Source organism: Natrix helvetica (assembly GCF_964273705.1).
Source record: "Natrix helvetica genome assembly, chromosome: 1".
In the NCBI taxonomy this organism is placed as follows: Eukaryota; Metazoa; Chordata; class Lepidosauria; order Squamata; family Natricidae; genus Natrix; species Natrix helvetica.
Window position 1 is genome coordinate 142,308,619 of NC_138548.1, and position 23,382 is coordinate 142,332,000.

At 43.6% G+C, this 23,382-nt stretch overlaps 1 protein-coding gene across 1 annotated transcript in view; it reads right to left on the reverse strand.

Moving 5' to 3' along the window:
* ZRANB3 (zinc finger RANBP2-type containing 3) overlaps positions 1-13,712 on the reverse strand; it is an 89,044-nt gene extending 75,332 nt beyond the window's left edge. The window contains exons 1-2 of the mRNA XM_081935088.1: positions 13,594-13,712; positions 9,247-9,408 (exon numbers count right to left, since the gene is read on the reverse strand). Coding sequence (XP_081791214.1) covers positions 9,247-9,401 — 155 coding nt within the window. The 5' untranslated portion in view covers positions 9,402-9,408; positions 13,594-13,712. The remainder of the gene's footprint in view (positions 1-9,246; positions 9,409-13,593) is intronic.
* Between the last annotated feature and the right edge of the window lie 9,670 nt (positions 13,713-23,382).

A 23,382-nucleotide genomic window follows, 5' to 3' on the forward strand; every position in this document is an offset into this window, starting at 1 on the left:
AGAACTCACAAAGACTGAATCTTGTGGAAGGGGGGGTGGAGGAGGTGAGGGGGGGGTAGAAGCTGTGCAGAAAGGGAACAAAGATCTTGACATCCAACAGATGAAAATAGAATTTGAGAGAATGTCCCATTACCTTAGATTTCAAAATGTTATAGAAGAAGATGGGGAAAACATAAGGGACATCATGATAAACATCCTGGCTGACTACACACATAAAGAAAAACAACAGATGGGGTGGGATATAGACCTGGTTTAGAGTGAACTCAGCTTATGCTAGAACTCACAATGTACCCAGGGAGGTTCACATTAAATTTCTTAGAAAAAGCACAAGAGATGAAATTCTGGGTGTACAAAGGGGGCAAGCATTGACATACCATGATATGGAGATAACCATTCTGAAGCAGATCCCTAAGAAGATTAGAGAAAAAAGGAAGAATTATTCGCAATTAGCGAATAAATTATACCAGAAAGGGGTGTGGTTTAGATGGTTGATGCCTGAAGGTATGCTGATATTCTGGGAGGAGACAAGAATTAGAATCAATTCACCCATAGAGGCGCAGGCCTTTATGGAAAAAAACAAAACACTCCTAGAAAAAACACGAGACACTACAGCGGACACGCAGGACACGGGAGGGGCCAGAGCTCTGCCAGTGGAGGGAGATGGGGCAATAGCAAGAAGACTCAGATCACAAAAATAAACAAGAAAATCATATTATTATAAACTGACCGAAAGTGATAATGGAATTATATCTGGATTCTATATTGTAATGTCTAATCTGATTGAATTTAGTAACAGAACTAATATGCTGATTGTAATCAATTATATACCAATGCATTATATATAAATGTATACTATGAGTATGGAGAGAGGGGCGCCTGTCACACTCTGCAACTGCCATAATTTGTATACCTGTCCATTTACCCTTTTCCCTATAAATGTTGAAAAACCAATAAAAATGTTTGTTAAAAAAAAAAAAAAAGAGTCCTACCAAGGGGGAGGCCTCGGAGGAGGAAAAGGACAAACAACCTCTGGAAAAGGATCCCCAATTTAAGATGACGAAGAGTCCTACCAAGGGGGAGGCCTCGGAGGAGGAAAAGGGCAAACAACCTCTAGAAGATGATCCCCAACTTAAAGTGACGAAGGGGGGAGGCCTCGGAGGAGGAAAAGCCCAAACAACTGCCGGAGAAGTCCCCTGGACAACGAGTGACCAGCCCTAATTGACCAGGGGAAGAGGTCGCAATGGACTTTGTCGTTGAACTCCCAGACAGCAGTGGGAACAGAATCATCTGGGTGTGGGGATAGATCATGAACTTTCAACTGGGTGGAATTCCAGGAAGCAAATCAAGAGTTGGAATTCAACAGATGTGCTAAGATGTCTGACTTATTAAATTGGAACTTTAAGGAAAGTTTTGTCTTGGATTCTGATTTAATTCTGCATGATACTTGGAACGCTGACAGGGTGCCTGAGTGGCCCAGGCAGCTGTTGTCGCAGCGCTCCTCATGAAGTGTGCAGTTATACAAGGAAGAACAGGCCTGGCTTGCTGTTCGTAAGCCAACTTTATGCATGCACGCAGCCAGCAGCCAATGGTGGAAGATGACACTTTCCTGCCCATTGACGTAGATTGGAATGACACAAAGAATGATTCCGACTTGCGAAATGAGGCCATTCTCTTTTTGTACACCCGCACAACTCGGCACACATCCAGTGTGTGCCAAACCAGCTCCCTGGGATGGCTAGGGTGCGGGGAGGATCACCTCCTGCGTTCTGTGGAATAAGCTGTTAATTTTAGGTAAAAAGGCTGGGTTAGGGTTAGGGTCCAATCTCAGAATGACCCTGTCTGAATGTATGATACAAAGGTCCTCCCTCACAGAGAGCGCAGCCAGTTCTGAGATTCTGCGCGCTGAGGTAATGGCGATGAGAAATGCAGTTTTGAGCAACAGATGTCGTAAACTAGCCGAGCGAATGGGTTCGAATGCGGTGATGTTAGGGTCTGCAAGACAATTGGTAAGTCCCAAGTTGGTTAACGGTGCACCGTCGGAGGGAGTAAGTTGGTAGCCCCCTTCAGGAAGCTGCGAACCCTTGGGTGTCTGCTGAGTGGTTGAGAGTCATCTCTGGATAAGATGGTGGCCAGGGCTGCAGTTTACCTTCGAAGTGTGTTGGGGGAGAGACCTTTGTCCAAACCCTCCTGTAGGAAGTCCAGAAGTTGCGGAATTGTCGCAGCTGTGGCGTTGATTTGATGGGAGTGACACCAGGAGGAAAAACTGGTCCATGTCACCTCGTAAATTCGTACAGTAGATGGTCTCCTGGACACCTGGATGATGTGGATCACCTTGTCCAAAAAGTTGTCTTGCCTCAGCAGTTCCCTCTCAAGTGCCACACGGCCAATTGAAGCCATTGAAAGTCCGGGTGAGTGATGGTCCCCTGGCAGAGGGAGACCAGCTCCTGAGGAATGTTCCAGTGCTTGGTCACCAACAGGTTGACAAGGTCGGCGAACCAGGACCTCCTTGGCCAGTGCGGAGCCACGAGCAGTACCTCGGCTTCCTCCTGTAGAATCTTCCTGATCACCTGAGGTATTAGAGGGAGGGACGGAAACACGTACAGTAGATCCGGGGGCCAGTGGCACCGAAGAGCGTCCATCCTTTCTGCGTCGGGGCATTGGAACCTTGAAAAGAACCGGGAGAGCTGAGCATTTTCGGGAGTGGTAAACAGGTCGAGACCGAACCTCTGCATCAGCTGGTGGAACAGAGATGGATGTAGCTGCCACTCCAAGCTGCTGATGCCTGCTCAGCCAGTCCGCTGTCACATTGTCCTCCCCGGAGATGTGGTCCGTCCTCAAGGATTCGAGGTGGCATTCTGCCCAACACCCCATCGCCTCTGCCTCTGACATCAGGGCTATTGAGCGAGTGCCACCCTGATGATTGATGTAAGCCTTGGTGGCGATGTTGTCCATCAGAATGAGGACATGACGGCCCTCAATGAACCGACGGAAGTGGCGCAGGGCAAGTCTGGCGGTGCTGAGCTCCAGCCAATCGATGTTGTGGGTGAGCTCCGCCTGCAACCACCTGCCCTGCGCCACATGAGTCTGTAGGTGGGCACCCCAGCTGTACAAGCTGGCATCTGTTGTTATGACTAGGTGCTCTGGTTCCTTGAAGAGGGCCCCCCTCGTCAGTGCTGAGAATTGCCACCACCCGAGCGACCGAACCACTCTTGGGGGGACGGTGACCACCTTCTTGGAGTTGCTGGCCATGCATCGCTGTATGGGGAGAAGAAACCCACTGGAGTTCTCGTGTATGCAGCCGCGCCCATGGAACAACAGAGATGCACGAGATCAGCTTCCCCAGCAGCTGAGACCATGGGAGCTGACCTGGATGTCCTGACCTGGCGGACGAGGGATGCGATGCTGTCCCTTCTTTCCTGCATGAGGAAGACCCTGCAGGTTCTGGAGTCGATCACGGTGCCCAGGTGTTGAATCCTGGAGGTAGGCTCCAGGTGGCTCTTCTCCAGGTTGACAGAGAAGCCATGTTGTTGTAGTGAGTGGACGGTGGCGTTGAGATCCTGACACGCCCTCTATCTGGACGCCGACATTAACAGGATGTCATCCAGGTAGCAAACGATCCTCAGCAGACGAGTCCTGAGGTGTGCAGCAACAGCAGCCAGGAGCTTGGTGAAAGTCTTGGGGGCCGAATATAGGCTGAAGGGGAGAGCCTTGTATTGATAATGCTGGTTTGCAAACTGGAACCTCAGGAACTTGCGATGCACTGGATGAATGGGAACATGCAGGTATGCTTCCTTCAGATTGATTGAAGTCAGGAAGTCCCCCTGCCTGATGCAACCAAGATGGTCTGGAGGGACTGCATCTTGAAGCGCTTGTATGCTATGTGGCTGTTGAGCTTTTTGAGGTCCAGGATGGCTCTCACCCCTCCTGATGCTTTGGGGACCAGAAAGAGGATCTTTCTGCTCTATGGCTGCTATGTCTAGTAGGTGCTGGATCTCCGCCTGCATCATTAGTCGCTTTGGGGGCGACTGTGGGATGGGGCAACGAATGAAGGACCAAGGAGGAAGGGATAGGAAGTCTAAGGTGAGGCCGTGACGGATGGTGTTCAGTACCCAAGTGTCCGTCGTTGTCTCCTCCCATTGGTCGGTGTAAAGCTGTAGCCGACCCCCGATGGGAGAGGACCGGTGATGGTCACTTGGAGAACCCCCCTCGAAAGGATCTGCAGTTCCCTTGCTGCCTGGGTCTGTCCCTGAAGAATGCCCTATCCTGGATGCGGTCCTGTGATTGAGAATAGGACCTAGCAAAGCTCTCCGAGATGGAAGGGGAGTCATTGTTCCGAAAGGACTGCCTACAAAAATAGGGCTAACCTTTGCAGTCCTGTTTCTTGGTGACCGCTGGTAAAATCTTCCATTTGTCCTTGGACTCAATCAGGACAGAGTCCAAGGCCTCCCCAAATAGCTTGCCACCCTTGAAGGGTGCCGAAGCCAGCTTCCACTTAGCCTTCATGTCTGCCTGCCAGTGTCGTAACCACTGCAAACGGTGGGTGGTCACATTAGAGGCCACAGCCCTTGATGAAAATTTTGTGGCGTTAAGTGAAGCATCGGCCGAGTACTCGACCGCTGCGATGATTTTATTCACGTCCTGGTGTGACCTAGTATCACCAGCAGGGAGGTGGGCTAACAACTTGCGAAGCCAAAATAGAGCTGCCCTGCTGAAGTAGGAAGAGGAGGAGGAGGTCTTCATGGCCCACGCAGTGGCCATGTGAGTTTTATAACAGGCTTTCTCCACCTTCTTGCCTTCCACTTTCAAACCCTCCAGCAGATCGGCTGGGAGGGCCGAACTGGAGGTCAGAGCCACTATGGGGTCATCCACTTGTGGGAGCTTCAAGAGCTCCTCCATGGCTGTTTCTACTGAGTAGAGCTTCTTGTCCACCCCACTAGGATTGGCCAATGACCCAGGTTGAAGCCATTGTCGCTGGATGATATCCAGGAACAGCTGCAGCACAGGAACCAACTCCTGGGGAGGAGTGATTTCTTTAAAGAGGCCTGCGCCTGGGTCCCCCGGCCCTATAGTCTCCTTATTACCCTGATCCGTCTCATTCTTATCCGATTGGGCAGGAAGACCCATTTGGATGTATGAAGCCCTAGCCTTGGTCAGAATGGCCTTGAACATCGTGGGCTTAAATAGGCCAGAGAATGCGGGGGCGTCGGGGGCCGGATTCTCGTCCTCCGACAGATCAGGGGCATCCTTTCCACCCTCCTCATCAGACACCTCGCTGACCGCTGAGGAGGCAGGAGGGGAGGCCCCAGAGGGTTGGGGTAGAACTCCAGTGTTCTGTCTTCTAGCTTTGGCTTTGCTCAGGAGGGGCAAGGATAAACCCAGTTGTTGGATGCCATTGGCAATCCCCTGTAAATATTGCCTGTTCAACCACCTCCTGCATTGCTAGGGGTAACTCAGGAGCCTCCCTAGCTGCAGGACCAGCGGGGGGAGCCTCTTCCCCCATTAGGGAGCAGGCCTCTTCCAAATCTACCTCCTCCAGAGAGGAAATAAGAGACCAGGGGGAAGCCCTGGAAGGATTGGGAGAGAATCCAAAATCCCCATCGTCTGCCAGAGAAGGGGAGGCCTCCCGTGAAGTCTGCACCAAGGGAATGTCTGCAGAAACTAGTGGAATAGGTGGTTCCCTGGTTTGCACAGCTTGTCCTTGGGCACTAGCTGCCTTCTGGAACTGTTTCTCCAGGGCCTTCTGTCTCCTTTCTGCCATCTTTTCTGCATCTTTGGAGGCTTTCTTGGCCTGGGGCTGTTTCCCTTTTGCAGGGCAGCCTGCACTGTTCCCTTTGGCAGTAGGGTTAGGCCTGCTGCGTTTGTTAGGAGGAGGCGCAGCTTGATCCCTGGCTTCAGGCACGTTCTTGTTGGCCATGTTACACTTTTGCACAGTCAGACCTACAGATGAGAGGATCCCAATAATGCAATAGCTCTGGAAGTCTGCCCTTTCAATTTATTTCCCAGAGGAAAATGGGACCTTGCCTGGATCAGCAACAGTCAGCAATATTTTGGCGCCAAAACAAAAGTTCCGAGGCACTACAGATCTGCACAGTGGTAAAGCAAAGAATGGCCCGAGAGAGCCAAACACCTTGCAGCCGCTTTCAGTAGTCTTCCTGGGGAGGGGGAGACCTGCCCGGAGACCCAGAGTGAGATCTCAAATTAAAAAGCCCTCCCAGGGGCGATCTGCTGTGGAACTAGGCTGCGGCAAAGCAAACGGCTTGAAAATAAAGCGTGCCGCTTTTTTTCCTTTTCAAAATGGCCACCGTAAGCTACGGAGTGCACCGGGGAGCTGCCTGCAGGTCGGAGAGCTCAGTAGAGCCTCCATTCTAATTTTAAAACACCTGCAGCGAAATTGGAGGGTTCCCTACCTGCCTACCTGCCCTCAGAGCTCGCCAGCAGCCGCTGACGAGCCTCCCGGTGGTGCCTCAATCGCGGTGGTCACGGAAGGCAGCCGTGCTCCGAGCACCTGTTCCACGCTTCAATTAGGTGTGAACTTTATTCAGTTAGCTTTGGAATGATCCTAACACTATCTGCTAAACACAAAAATAAGAAAAGAGGCTACACTAACTGTTTGGAGAGTTCAAGTTGCTGCTCAAGGTCTGAACTCCCCAACTGCGTCCTTTTAGGGCGACTGAGTTTTTAAAGCTGAGCTCCTGAGGGGAGCAGGAGGCATGGCTACACAAAGATTTGAACTCAGTCCTTGGGCAGCAAGTTGAAGTGAACCCATGCTTGGACACTCGAAGCAGCACCTAGGAGAAGGTGGTGTTCTGGCCTTTGTTTCCTTTTTAGCTTTTTTATTGTCTCTTTTAAATGATGTGTAAATGTTGTTTATCTCTATGTGCTTATTGATGGCTGATCTGTCTGAAATACCAAGCTTCTAGGAATTCTGTAGAGTTTTTGCATTTAGCTTGGTCTAGGATGATCACAGCTGCCCAGTTGAAATTATGATTAAGTCTCTCCATGTATTGTCATATTATGGAATTTACATGTCTTCTGATTATTAATTAGTGTGCATTGATGCGCTCTTGCTAGACTACTGCCTGTTTGTTCTAGATAGTGGCTGTTACAGTCCTTTTACAGTATGTTGTACCTGATGCCTGTTTTTTCTTTGGTAGCTAATGGGTCTTTTTTTTAACTTAAGATAATTTGTAGTTTTCGCATTGGTTTGTGTACTACTACGTACACAATAAGAGTACTACTGTGATAAGAGTCTGTTGGTTATTTCTGAAATGTTTTTGATGCATGGAAATATTATCTTTTTCATAGCTTGTGTCAGGTGTGCTGGAGTGGGTTAAATGGTCAGATACTTTTTGATAAAGTTGAATTTGAAAAACCTGTAAACCAAATTCATAACTTTCGGGGAACAAATTTTACTGACAAATTATCAGTGGAATATAATTCAGAAACTGAACAAGTTAAAGACTATGAATAAATGGGTACAACATTTAAACAGGATGAATGATATGCAACAATGGGAATATTAATAGCAATAACACTCAGACTTATATCACTTTACAGTGCTTTATTATAGCCCTCTCTAAGCAGTTTACAGAGTCAGCATATTGCCACCAACAATTTGGGTCCTCATTTTACCCACCTCGGAAGGATGGAAGGCTATATCAACCTTGAGCCCGGTGAGATTCGTACTGCCAAATTGCAGGCAGCCAGCAGGCAGAAGTAGCCTGCAGTACTGCACTCTAACCACTGCGCCACTGTGGCTCATTGTATTAATGGAAATAGCAAATATTAAATTTAGTGTGACTATCAGACTCACAAGATATTTTACCATTGGAATATTACTCTAATACTGGCTGCTACAATAGACAATCAGTTTTCTAAAAATTACTGGAAATACAATAATCAGTTCAGATTACTTTTTCCCCTAGTGGAAATATTATGCTCAACAATTCTGAAAGATTATTTATGACAGAATTGAACAAATTTTAAAGATTGAATTTTCTTTCCAATCAGCTATTAGTCTGTTAATTCTTATATTTCCATATAAATGTGCTAACAGCTAACAACTGCCAGGACACTTTATGCTTTTTACTGAAAATCACATAAGTTCTTCTATAGAAGAACACCATCTTAAGACGCTGGAGTAGGCATCAATATAAAAATAACTTTGTATTTAAAAAAACAATTGTTAAATATAATTTAATTAATCTTAGAAACCATTCATAGGTTATAGTTCTATCTATAGCGATATGCTACACCCCCAAGTTGGGTTTCCTTTATTGGTTTAATACTTAAGATTTTGTTTAATTTACGAAATAAGGATTGAATTTTTGATACCCAGAAATCTTTGTTAATTCTTCACTTTGATCAACGATTCATATTATACTGGCATTTGTTGTTAATTATTGCAGATTGACGCAACTGTTTAAACTGATACAATTTACTTTAAAAAAAGCAGCACTAATCTAACATTACTTTGCATTTTTAGTCAGTTTTATACCATCTGCAAACCTCTTTTTTTTAACTCTTGATTGTATTCTAAGTATCTACAATAAAATAAGACAAATATAGAGAGAGCCAGTTTGATCTAATGGTTAAGGCTCTTGGCTAAAAAGTGGGAGATCATGAGATCAAATCCCATCTTATCCATGAAAGCTGCTGGGTGACCTTGGGCCAGTCATTCTCTCTCAGCCCAACCCACCTCCTAGGTTGTTGTTATGAGGAAAATAGGTTTGTTGGATACAATCACCATCTTAGATTATTTGTAAAATAAAAATAGAAAAAGTAAAAATAAAAGAAAAACAAAAAAGTACTCTGGTTCCCTGAAAATAAGCCCCCTTGAAAATATTGCAACACAGCAGCAGCCATAACCACGCCCGCCGCCTCCTGCACCTCAAAAATAATAAGACCTCCCTGAAAATAAGGCCAAGCACTTACTTTGGGGGTCAAAAGAAAATAAGACCCTGTTTTATTTTCGGGGAATCACGGTATAAAGTATAAAATAGAAAAATAAAATGCATGCCAAGTTTTATCAAGGACCACTATTTACAGACCAGTGATTTGGAATCCAAACTGAAAAAGTAGAATTACGTTTAGGTTCAGCTTCAACAATTTGACATTAATAGTGTTCAAGATTCCAAATCCCAAACTTCAGTAAACATTTTGTACAAAATTTCCATTCAATATAATAGGCCAGAGGTTGTATTTTAGAAACAACTTCACCACCACACATCTTTAAGATAATTTCACCTGCCACTTCTTTCTAGTGCAAATATAATTCCTTTCTTCTGAAAAGGGAGCAGTTTTTCCTTTAGTTTCTCAGGTAGATAAGAAAATTCTTCATCAGCATCAGAATTTGAACGTGACATTCCAACTCTAGGACTCTCCTGGATAATAGTTGCCATCTTTATTCTAGCAAAAGTAAAAAAAAGAAGTTTTATTAAAAATTCAGCACTATTCTTCATTACTTTTCAGCAATGTTGAAGACAACATAGGGAATAGCATTATACACAGATCACAATAAGGAAAGAATCTGGGCATGATAAAAAGCAACAGATGGAAACTAATCAAAGAGAGAAATAATCTAGAACTAAGGAGAAATTTCCTGACAGTTAGAACAATTAATCAGTGGAACAACTTGCCTCCAGAAGTTCTGGTGCTCCAGCACTGGAGGTTTTTAAGAAGAGATTGGATAAACCATTGGTCTGAAATGGTATAAGATTTCCTGCCTGACAGGGGATTGGACTGGAAGAACCTCCAATGTGCCTTCCCACTCTGTTCTTCTGTTATTCTTAAATTAGCCACACAGGAGTGTGTGTGTTTGTTTGCATCTGGGTGCATATATAGACACAAAATAAAATAAAATATCTTTCAAACGATATTGTAACCAGAGTGCCAATGGGGGCAGTGTATTTATTCAACAGTAAATTCACTGTTGATGAGAAGACAGTAATAGAAAAGCTCACGTAACTTGAACATCATAAAAAGTAATGTAGCTTGTAATTGTAAAAAAGATGAAAAGATAATACTAGCAATTAATTACAATCCATTAACAAACATGACATAACTGGTATAAGCAAAAGAGCAGGTTCTCAAAATCCAAGAAGTTTATAAGCTGTAAAAAAAAAATAACACAAGGAATATATTTTATGATCATTTTTACCATGGTTGTTAAGAGAATCACATGGTTAAGTGACTAATGTAGCTAAGTGAATCTGGCTTGCCCAATTATCTTGGTTTGTTGGAGTCCATCTGCAAAGTTCGCAAATCGTAATCACAAGACATTGCAATAGGAACTGCGAGCCAGTTGCCAAGTGCCCAAATTGCAATCACCCGATCGTGGGTCTGAAAGACCAGTCATAACTTCAAGGATGTGTAAGTCACCTTTTCCAAGGCTGCTGTAACTTTAATCTGTTGTTAAATGAATAGTTGTAACTTGAGGACTACTTGCATTAATTTTTTTTCTTGTTAATGGAGTTGTGATATTAGCTCTAAGAATTCCCTCAATTCATAGAATCAGATTTCTGTGGTCTTGCTATCTGTGATGTAGTAGCAAAAGTGGTGATCCTGATTACTTCTTCCTGCAACTCAAATTGGAATCTGCTAGTCCTCAAGACTGCATCCTCAAGAATACCACATTCCCAGTATACTTGGGAGTAAGTCCTATTAAACAAGATTCTTTGGAATAAAGCCAAAATATTCTTATGTGAAAGCCATCTGTTGAGGTTTTTTAAATATGAATAAAGCGTTGTAAATCAAACAAATATGCCAATGTATCATAAATTAAGATGCATTCTATATTAAGCCAATACAATAATTTACATTTAGGTCTGATAAGAAAAAAATGTTCTATATATTTATTTTCTCAAATTTCTATTTTGTTTTGTTTTTCTCCAAATGTCTGGAAATTATACTTGTCTAATTACTCTTGATTTAATTTTTTCTGATGTTCATAACTTAACTTTCAATGGCCTGTTGAAATTTCCAGGGACGCCATTGTATTGCCAGCTGTGTTCTGCGGAATAGAGTCCAACATTTGCTCTAAATGTTCTAGAGAGTTATAAATCAAATATGTTCTCATTATTGCTGTACCAAAATTTTCTTCTGCTGATTTTCAACCTCTCTCATACAACTTGAATAAAAAGAGTCTATACTAAAAAAAAAAAAGCAAGAGAATCCAGAATGTTGGAGACCACAGAGAATAGAAAATAATGCCATCCACCACTCTTATTATAATAGTAAAATATGTAAGCTCCAAAATTCCACAAAAAGAGATTAAAAAGAAATTGATAGACAAATATAAGGTTCTAAAAACATACAAAAAGTAGGAAGAAGCCTTTATTAAATTTAATAAAGATTTCATTCTTGAAATTGGTTTCAATTTTTCCTTTCATTCTTGGTGATTTAAAAATGTGCTAGTCCCTGTTTTTAGTCAACCTACTTTGCTTTTTCAGTGTATTTTGATATTGCCAGTATTAATATGCTAGTGTTTATGTCTGTAGAACAGGGCTTCCCAAAGTTGGCAACCACAATTCCCCAGCCAGCATGGCTGTCTTGGAAATTCTGGGAGTTGAAGTCAATGCATTTCAAACTTGCCCTGCTGTAGAATAGCAATTCATTAGAATTCATTGAAGTAGAATTTCTTTTCATTTCAATCACAAGTTGGCTTTATTTAAAATATTAAGACGTTTCCACAAGAGAGGCCATATGCCAGGGATGTCAAACTGGCAGCCCGCAGGCTGGATGTGTCATGTGCAGGCCATGCCCGCTCCAGGTCCGCGAAGGGGGAAAATGTCAGGAAATGTCATGTGATGGGAACATGATGCAGCGTGTTTGATACCCGTGCCATATACAATGAAAACGATACATATGGTAGTTATTTTCTGGGGTGCAGTGTTGAAACATCTAGTTAAGTCCTATTGTATTATACTGTAAAGGTAAAGGTTCCCTTCGCACATATGTGCTAGTTGTTCCCGACTCTAGGGGGCAGTGTTCATCTCCATTTCTAAGTCGAAGAGCCAGCACTGCCTGAAGACATTCTCCGTGGTCATGTGGTCTGCATGACTAAACACCAAAGGCGCACGGAACACTGTTACCTTCCCACCAAAGGTGGTTCCTAGTTTTCTACTTGCAATTTTTTACATCCTTTCGAAGTGCTAAGTTGGCAGAAGCTGGGACAAGTAACGGGAGCTCACCCCGTTAGGAGACGCAAGGGATTCGAACCGCCAAACTGCCAACCTTTCTGACCCACAAGCTCAGTATCTTCGCCACTGTTCTGTTCCCCCCCAAACAACCCTGTGAGGTGGATTGGGCTGATAAGAGAATGGCACACCAAATTCACTCAACCAGTTTTCATGGCTAAGGAAGGAATAGATACTCCTGATTTCTCTACCCGAACATTTTAGTCAGTACAGATAATCCTTACTTCACAACCATTCCATTATGAAGGCATTGAAAAAAGTGACTTATGATCAGTCCTCACACTCTTGACCAGTGCAGCATTCTTGTGATCACATGATCCACCAACTTTTTGCACATTTAGGACAACTGCCGCATCCCAGTCACATGATCACCATTTTGCAACTTTCCCAGCCAACTTCCAACAACCATGTTACTAACTTAAAAACTGCAGTGGTTCACTTAACAACTGATAAGAAAGGTCATAAAATAGGTCAAAATCACTTATCAACTATTTTACTTAGCCACAGAAATATCAACTGTGGAGGTAAATCAAGGACTACTTGTAAAAATTAGCAGTAATTCAGCCCTGTCTCAGCCTCTACTCCAGGAGTGTCCAAACTTGGGAACTTTAAGACTTGTGGACTTCAACTCCCAGAATTGGGGAGAATTCTGGGAGTTGAAGTCCACAAGTCTTAAAGTTCCCAAGTTTGGACACCCCTGCTCTACTCAGAATACACTGGCCTTTGTTTAAGAAAGTCAGATTAATTTTAGGAAGTTTGGGAATTATATATTTTTTCACACAGCACCATTTAACTATATTTCAGCCATACTTTTCTCATTCCCTTTGACCTAGTAACAACTCAATAATTAAAATGGATATAGAGATTCCTCCAACTCCTTTTAACCATCATAGGCTAAACTTGCAGCAATATCATAGAGATCCAGTGAGATTATTTGTGTTTAATTGACTAAAAATAAGTTATATTTTAGAGAGTGAGCTGCTTTTTTTTTTACAATAATGGGTCCATCCAAGACATCAAACTCCCACTAAGTCCATACAGTGTACTAAATCCACTTTAAAGACAGGGAGCACTTGTGCCCAAATAAAGCTTAACATAAAGTTAAGCCAGCAGCTGAATTTACAAAACATGCTGAACTACAAACTACCCAACTCCCTTTTAGCCTAGTTTTGCACTAAATTCAATGAGTGTCTGTCCTAGATATAGGACAACGGGCAGGAAAATCCAAGAAAAGGTTTAATCTTGGTTTCCAAAGCAGCAATTCCAGGAGCTAGTGCCATGCAATAAAGAGCGAGAGAGCACATTGCCAAGTTCATTTAGGGGCACCAATGCAGTCCAGGGGTACAGGCTAATTTGCTATTCCACTGCGCACAAAACCAAGTAAAGAATTCCTCACCAAACCTCATTCGCCCAAACAGCAAAAGCTTCGGTTTTTTTTCGGCTGCTAACCAGAATGACCTTTTTTTTTCGCGCTTAAACCCGACGGAAGTGATCTCACCCAAGTGGCAAGACAAACCCGACTGCTTAACAAACGCTTCCCGCAGAACTATAAATCAAAACCGTGGGGTGGCTTCGCTTCCTGGTTTGCTTAATGCTGCCACTCGGGCCGGCTTGAAATCCCAAGCGATTCCCGGCTTTTCCCATAATAAAGCAATCCTGCATTTTGGGGAAAAAAATGCGTGTATGTTGGGGGCGGGGACCTCCCTTAAGCCTCCGATGCAGCGGTATAAAGAGCTGAGGTATTGGGGCGGGTGGATTTAATGAACGGAAACGGCCCTCTTTATAAGTATTTTGTGTTCCTGGAAGAGAACGATGCGAAGAATGTCTAATTCTTGAGCTGGTAACTGAGTGCAAGGTACTAGACGACCAAGTTACAGGTTGAAGAACCTAATTGGTTTGATGGGTTTATGAGCATATGGGAGACCAGGTCAGATAGCGATTATGAGAATGAAATAGCAGGAGCATGCAAAGGTGCTTCAACTGACTAAAAGAGGCTTGCATTTGAGTAGGTATGTATAGAATTGCATGTTAAAGGCAGATTAACTGTCCTGGGAAATACTTCTGTAGGAAGTTATCACCCTCTCCCAGAAAAATGAAATATCCTATTGTAGGAAGTTATCACCTAGCCCTCTTCCAGAAAAATGAAATATCCTAGGAAATATTGAAAAGGCAGAATATTATATTTTCCTGGATGTGAAAAAGGGAGAAACACATTTTACACAAAGTAAATTCCTACAGCTTCCAGCCCATCCCCACTTTATCAATGGGCCATTAAGAAGGCCAAGCTAGTCCACTTTACATAATAAAGAGTTCTCCCCTTCAGCTCCAGGGGGGATGGCAATGAAGGCAGGATAATATTGCCTTTTACTCAACTGACCACATGGCATCTAAACTCAATCAAACCTGGATTCAAAGCAGCCTAGAGGGTTGCCCTTGCATGGGCACATGGGAGTCTGGCAACCAATCAGAATACATTTCTTACACAGGAACAGGAAACAGATAGGTGGGGCAGAACAGATTATAAAAATCCCTGCAAGCCCTTCTTCAGCCCTTCTCTTCCCTTCTCTTCTTCTCCACCAACATTGAAGCATGTGATCACCTTTTCTGTTCAGGACTCAGGCCATGTGGTCCTGTCCACCATTAAACCATCTTTCCAAGCAGCCTCCATGTCTCCAGTGTCTTTTTCCCCCACTTGGACCCGAACCCAGAAGGACATTTCTCCCAACACTAGGAAATATTGAAAAGGCAGAATATTTCTCTGGATGTGAAAAGAAACATGTTTCAAAAAGACAAGGTAACTCTCCCTGTAGCTTCCTGCCCCCACCTTTTGTCCATGAGCCATTAAAGCCTGAGCTAGCCCACTTTACATAATAAAGAGTTCTCCCCATCAGCTCCAAGGGGATGGGATTAAGGCATGATAATATAAACCTTTACTCAATTGACCACATGGCATCTGAACTCAATCAAACCTGGATTCAAAACTCAGCCTAGAGGGTTGCCCCTGCATGGGCCCATGTGAGTCTGACAACCAATCAGAATACATTTCTTACACAGGAACAGGAAACAGAGAGGTGGGACTGAACAGATTATAAAAAGCCTAGCAAGCCCCTCCATCTGCCCTTCTCTTCTTCACCAACATTGAAGCATGTGATCACCTTTTCTGTTCAGGACTCAACCCATGTGGTCCTGTCCACCATTAAAACCATCTTTCCAAGCAGCCTCCATGTCTCCAATGTCTTTTTCCCCACTTGGAGCCGAACCCAGAAGGACATTTCTTCCAACACTTCATAGCAACGTTTCTCAACCTTGGCAACCCGGAGATGATTGGACTTCATCTCCCAGAATTTTCCAGCCAGCAAAGTTGGGGTTTGTCATATGAACTTTACCCACTAGGTCCAGGACAAGAATTACTTATTTCTAGGGTAGGAATTACTTCTTTAATTACCAGGAAGCAAAGCTGGCTGGGGACTTCTGAGAAGTGAAGTCCAACCATTTTAAGGTTGCCAAGGTTGAGAAACACTGCTTTATAGTATGCAACTCTATGCACATCTTATAAAAAGCAAATTAGCTGGCGGTTATGGCTGCACAAGGGTATGATCTAATGCTGTAGCAAATCCTTATATATTTGGCTATCATTTTAGTGCATGTTGATTGGTGAGGCAATTGTTCTAATCTGTTACTAATTGAACAATGAAACAAGTAATTCTAGACTCCAAATGTAATAGTCTAATAACCCACTGCTCATTAGCTGATAGTGCATATTATGTTGTTTGCTTCAAACTCTAATAAATTAGCCTGCTATCCTTCCTGATTGAGAATTTCTACTCTAGTGTATAGATTCATATGATAAACCTAATCTGGAATGATTTATTTGATAATCCAGAGCTAGAGATTTTTTTAAATTTAATTTCTATAGCTGTCCATCTCCATCCAATTTACTCTGGGAACAAAATAATTAAACCCAGAATAATATACATATATACATACACACACAGGCAATCAAAAATTATAATCACTTAAACATTAATAGTTTAACCAAGTAACAGCACCCATTATCACATAGCCAAGTCTTTAAAGCCTTATAAAAGGCTAACAACATATGAGCCATCCTGAGCCCCAAGAGAAGAATGCTCCAGAGTGCAGGGACTACTGCCATGAAGGCATGTCTCTTAGTATCTGCTAGCCAACATTCCTTGACTGACAAGACCCATAGTATCCCCATCTTATTAGGTTGAATTGGATGAGTAGAAACTATTGGGAGAAGATGGGCCCTTAGGTAATCTCAAACCATGAAGGGTTTTAAAGGTGAGAACCAGCACTTTGAATTGCACCAAATATACAGGCAACTGTGCAGTTCCTGTAGTGGTGTTACATGTGCCACATAACAGGCACTGTTAACTATCCATGCAGCTATGTTATGCAGCAATTGAAGTTTCCAAATGCTATTCAAGGGCAGACCCACCTAGAGTGTGTTGCAATAATCCAACTAAGAGAGCATGAGTGACTGTGGACAAGGCCCCCTGGTTCAAGAATGGGCACAACTGATGCACAACCCAAAGGCCCATTTAGCCACATCTGCCACCTGCTCTTCAAGCAGGAACCAAGTCCAAGATGATCCTCAGATTGTGCCCTGCATCTGTCTGGGACAGTGTTACCCCAGTGTTAAAGGAAACCTGTTCCTAGGCAGATGTAATGCTCAAAGCCACTCCATCTTGTTTGGATTAAGTCATTGCTCCCCATCCAGGTCCCTACAGCCTCCAGACAGTGCATAGGACATTCATGGCATTACTCAATGGGCCAGGGGTGGAAGTATATAATTAGATATCATCTGCATATTGATGGTATCTCATACAAAACCATTGGATCATTTTACACAGCTGATTTATGTAGATGTTAAATAGAGAGAATCAAGCCACAAAGCACTCTACAGAATAGGACTGTTATGTCCTAGCCTCGGAGTCATGTCTTTGTCTCCGAGGCTTGCCATTGATTGAGACGTGCGTGTGTGCCAGAACGGGATAGTCTCTGTTCTCTGATTGGCTAACCGCAGGACTGCCTGCATATAAATTGCTGCCAAGCAGGAACTGTTCTTTATCTTGGGTTCTGAGTTGCTGTTGTGTGAGCTGTTTAATAAAGCCATGTTAGTCGGGCCTTGCCACACCTCAGTCATTGCCACCCATCGAATAATAAGGACCATGGGCTGAATCTCTTCCCCAGAATAGCATCGTGTTGCCTATCCACAACTCTGTATTTGGGCAGTATCCAATAACTAACTTTGGGCAGTAAAATGGTTTCCATCCTAATCTAGATACTGTTAAATTGTGATAAACCTGGGTTAGGCTTAATAGATTAGCAACAATATAATTAGTTATGTCATCTGATTGTTATTAATAAAGACATTTTATGGTCAGAAATATGGAAAGTTGCAAATAAAATGGGTGAGATTATAGTTTGGATGACCATAACTGGTGATTAATTTTAAATATGTCATGGCCCGATTTCATTCTAGCACGGGAAATATATACCGTATTTTTCATAGTAAAGACCCACCTATTTTCCTCAAAAAAGAGGGTGAAAATCTCGAATACAGTATTTTTGCCTCCTGAAGCTCTGCCCCTTCATCAAAATGGCTGTGCATACCCTTATGGAGGCTTTCAGGGAGCTTCTGGGGGATGGGGAAAGCAGAAATGGACCATTTTTTGCCCCCGCCCCGGCCCCCAGCAGCACTCTATAAGGCTCTATAAGGCTATGCATGCAATTTCTTTGGCTAAAAAACAGACCCATTTTGCTTGTTTTTGCCCCCCCCCAACACTCTGCAAGCCCCCCCCCCCGCTATTCATGCCTTTTATTTGAAAAAAAACGGCCTGTTTTCGTGAAAAACGGGCCATTTTTGGGAGCTTTGCAGAGTGCAAAAACTTTTTTTCCTTTCAGAAAGCTCTTTAGTTAGAGTGATTGATGAAAATTACATTGATCAAGTACTGTGCCAGCAGAAACAAGTCTTAGGTGCTGCAGATTGTCAGCAATTTCCTTCTCCAGCACATGGATAAATACACCTGGTTTATTTATTTACCTACCTACCCTCTCTCTCTCCCTACCTACATACTGTATTTCTCCCTCTATCTATCTACCTACCTACCTACTCTCTCTCTCCCTACCTACCTACTGTATTTCTCTCTCTTTCTCTCCCTCTCTATCCCTCTATCTACCTACCTACTTTTTAAAAAAATTGCCTCTTCAAAACCTTGGTATGTCTTATACTCCGGTGCATCTTATACTCCGAAAAATACAGTAAGCCTTTAAGGCAGTGGTGGGTTCCTGCTGGATCGCACCGGATCGCGCGCGCTCCCTTTCAGCGCTCCACCTGGCTTGCGCGCTCCCTTTCAGCGCTCCACCTGGCTTGCGCGCTCCCTTTCAGCGCTCCACCTGGCTTGCGCGCTCCCTTTCAGCGCTCCACCTGGCTCTCGCGCTCCCTTCCGGCGCTGAAACCGGAAGTACAGTCTTGCCCCGCCCCTGGCGAAGCAACGACGCCTGCCTGCGCTCCACCAGCTCGGCTGGGAACGGAGATGTTTCCTCAGCGGAGCGGAGCGCCTGCGCTCCGCTCCGCTGAGGAAACATCTCCGTTCCCAGCCGAGCTGGTGGAGCGCAGACAGGCGTCGTTGCTTCGTCAGGGCCGGGCAAAACTGTACTTCCGGTTTCAGCGCCGGAAGGGAGCGCGCAAGCCAGGTGGAGCGCTGAAAGGGAGCGCGCAAGCCAGGTGGAGCGCTGAAAGGGAGCGCGCGCGATCCGGTGCGATCCGGGAGGAACCCACCACTGCTTTAAGGTATCCCTAAATTCTTTATAGTTATCTGACTTCCAATGGAGACATTTAGAAAAAAAAAATCTAGCTAGGGTAAAACAAGATGCTTGATAATGAATAAAGCTGGCTTTAAAGTACAAAATATATTAACATTTTAAAAAATTAAAATTAAAATTTTCAGGCTTATTGTGACTTAAGCTTTTACAGACTACTAGTAGTAATAATTCTAGCAAACATTAAAATGCTACAGGGTTGCTTTATTAAGAAGTTATATAAGAATCAAAGATATTTATTGAAGTCCTTGAGTTGTAGATAGTATGAGTAATATGAAATGCTGCTTGGAAAGATTAATATGTGATACACTGAAAAGCAAATATGGATTCTGTTATTTGAATTATAATTTTTTAAAACAAAAATATTACTTGCATTATACAACACAAGCAACTTCTGTTGCTCATGTTTGGAGGAAACCACTGAAACCCTTCCATCTAAGGATTCATTGCAGTGACTGGAGGAGCAACCTCCTAACCATGCAAACAATATGATTAGCTTCACAGAATGCACACCTTTAATTATAGAATTAGTCTACATTCAAACAATACTGTACTGTGAACAATAATTGAGCCAGATAATTGTCATATGTCACACTAAGCAACAAAATCAACCAGGTTAACCTATACAAATATCTCCTTGGGCAGGGGTCGTGACTAGAAATATGCAAGTATTTAGATCTTAGCAGGAGAAATTCAGCTCCAACATCTGTCACCATTCACTGGATCTGTCAGCAGCACCTTAAGCAAACTGCATCTTTTTCTAGTCTCATATACTGATCCTGTATTTCCATGCAGCTGCCATGTAAGGTCAGGTAAAGGTGTGCTTTCTTTAGGGTATCCCTTCCAAATACAATGAGGGTCCCCAAGGCAGATTCAAAACATGTTTTCCTGCTTTCGATCCACATGTGGCACAACTGTAGCTGTAAAGCCGTAGTTGCAATTCACCGGAAGCTACTTAGATGACAGATCACATTTAAAAAAAACAAAAAAACCCCAAGCTTCACCACAGTTTGGGTGCTGTGAAACTCATTTTGGGCTTTGGTCCCTGCCTTTACAGTTTAAATATTAAATACTAAACCCTAGCCTAGCCCTAAATTGTTATTCACGGAGTATTGCAAGGTCTTATTTGACTTGGTTAAGCATCTTGCGAAAAAGCCAGCCTACAAGGTATTGAGCATGTGGAAGAATTTCAGGACTCAACGGACTCAAATGACCCCTTTGCGGTGGTCTAGTGCAAGCTGGAGCGCGATACTACAAATCCCATCATGCTTTGCTCCATTTCCCTCCCTCCCTCCCTCCCGCCCCCACGCAGGGAGTTTTAGGACGACTCTGACCCATTTCTCTGGCTTGTAACATTATATCACGGCGCATATTCATCCCAGCAACCCCATATCTATAGCCAAAAAGGACCCCATCCCGACTCAGAACCACTCAGGTTAGCGCTTCGAAACCAATCGTGCCGGTCGCAATGACGTCAATAGGTGGGGGAAATAGCGTATGTCGGGTCTTTTAAGTTCCAATTGGTCCTTTAAGAGCCGTCGCTTAGGCAAGCTGCGGCTCGTCATTGGCTTTCGGCGCCTGACGGGCGATTTCATTCGTGGGCAGCATTTTAGACCATTCAGCGGATAGCTCCAAGAGAGAGATCAGTCGATGATAAGAGGGCCGCGGATTGCCGAGTGGCCACGCCGGCTGCCAGTCACGGGGAAGGGCGGTTGCGATTGGTCGCCAGGACCCGTAGAGGGCGGTCCTCGGTGGCACCCGCGGCAGGAGCCGGAGCCGCGGTAGGGAGCTGGTGATGGGGTTAATTCCCCCGCGTGTGTGAAGCTCCCTTCGCAAGCCGGCCTTGCCGACGTCTTCTGCTCCTCCCCTCCCCCTCTCTTTCCTCCCTCCCTCTCCCCCCCACGGACTGCCCGTTCGTCATCCTCGCGGCACTGCGGTAAGTTACCCCCGCGTTCCCAGTCCTTTTACCAATCGCCCGGTTGTGCCTCTCTCACCCCAACCCCCACCCGCGTTTTTTTTTCCTTCTCGCGGGTTGCACAAGGTTTGGAACTCCCCGGCTGTTCGCCGCGGCCGATTGTCCCGTTGCAAGCGAAGGGAGCGCGGCTGCTCTGGGGTTTTGCAGCAGCAGCGGCGCTACCCCAACCAGCCAGCCTCCCCCCCCTCCCCCGGGCCTGCATTTGGACGGAAGTGTGCGCCTGCCTCGTGGATGCAGTTGGTGCAGTTATAAATCCCCCCCCCTTTACGGTGATGGGGGAAAGCGTTGCCCCTTGGGGGAAAAGGGATGCCGGAGTTGATTCGCTCCCGGCTTGCCATGTATGGGTTGCCTATCCCAGACGCACATGCATGTCTGCTCACACACAGACACAGACTGAGTGCGTATTTCGCATACGCGCGCACACACAAGTGACAAGTCGCTGCTTGTACTCATGGCAAGCACTTCTCATATCCGGAAGGCTGGGATTGTCACCTCGGGGCCTGCAAAAAAAAAAAGAGAGAGAGACCTCTCCCTCCCCCACCTCTCTTTACCTTCTGCTCTTCCAACATTTTTAGTTATGTGTATAAATACACACCCAAGAAGCTATAAATCTTCATGGAAACTGGACATCCCCCCAAACTCCAAAATATAAAAGTATCGCAAGGGTTTCAAGTAATACCTGCAAAAATCTGTGGTGATCTGTCAGCCTCGCTTACCCAGAAGAGTTAATTTTTTTAAGAAATAAGCAAATTAAATCTAATTCTCTCTCTTTCTCTCCCTCTCCCTCCCTCCCTCTCTCTCCCTCCCTCTCCCCCTGTCTCACACATACAATTTCAACCCCAGTTTTCATGACCATGGCAGTGATCATGGTATGTTGAGGAGTTGATTGCACAGATTTTTGTTTGTATCTGTTCAAATGAAGTGAAGACCTAGTGGAAATGGTCAGAAGATCCAAATGGAGTGTTAGGGATTTGGGGGTGGAATTTTTAGGCTTCTACTGTGTTACATGGGACCTAAAATATGTAATAAGAGGCAGGGTATTTGTGAGTCTGCTTGTCTTTTTTTAGCTGTCCATATAATAAGTTACGATGGATTATGGGGACAAGGAGATTCTGTCTGCTTTAAACAGGTGTTAAGGGTTGGTTTGTTAGTGCCCAGACAGTGTGTCTTTCCCTTATCCAAGATATGCTCTTCCCATACTGCCCCTAAAAGTTGAAATAATGCAAAATGCATATTTCACACAGAGAGCTGTAGGCTTGTTTGTTTAATGTATGTCATTATATAAATGCTTCCTTTATCTGTGGATACTTAGTGACTTGTTCACTCCCAAGAACTTGTGATATGCTGTTGTCTCTAAAGAACAATGCAAACACGTGAAAGATTGTGCCAGTCTACTGTGGCACATTGATTTAACTCAAATCTATTTGTCTTATTTCCTTTCCATCCACTTAAGTTTTTAACTCCCTTTCTAAATAAAAAACTAAACTAAACATGAGTCTTGTCAGGACTGAGTGGAGATATTGTCCTCTATGTTTGTATCTAAGATATGTTCAGCATTTCCAACAGATAAATCCTTGTCATAGTATGGGGAAGGAAGGTGCCTTTTCTCAAGATGTTAACTTAAGGCCTGAAAGTAGGAAATGCTGAATTGGCCAGTGCTGTGATTCAGGTAAAAGTCAATAAGAGTAACAATTACTCTTATTTTTAAAATGGATGTTTCATTTTTGTAAAATTTATGGTGCAATCTTAGATATATTTTCAACCAAGTGAACACTTTTGCAATTGAGACCAAAAACTGATTGAATTTCTGTTTGTGAACTACCTTGGTTATTTTGTTTTTACAAAATACAATGAAATGTCATTTCTTAAAGTATTCTGATAAAAATAACTTCTAAATAATGGTTTTGATGAAGATAATATTTAAGTCATACTAAATGTGCTTTCATGAATTCATGTCCTCACCACTTAGTTTTGTTCAGTTGGTTTATGTGCAACATAATTTGCAATACAATACATTAATTTCACAAACTGTTTATTTTTGCTTAAAAATTACTTGAAGCATTCTAGAATGCTAGAATGTGCTATTTTATTTCAGATTTCCATTCTAGGGCTATTTTATTTCAGATTTCCAACTCAAATTTTTCCAGAAAAAAATAACTGCAATTGCTATAAAGCAGTAGTTAAACATACATATGTAGTTCAGGGATCATTCGAAAAATGCTTTAAATTTCAATAGACAATTTAATAAAATCATTTTGTTATACAAATCAAAGCATACCCATAAGTCCTAGCAGTATATGTGTCTGATTTTTCAGCAAAGTTCTGTGAAGTTAGTCATGGTATTTACCAGTTTTAGCATCT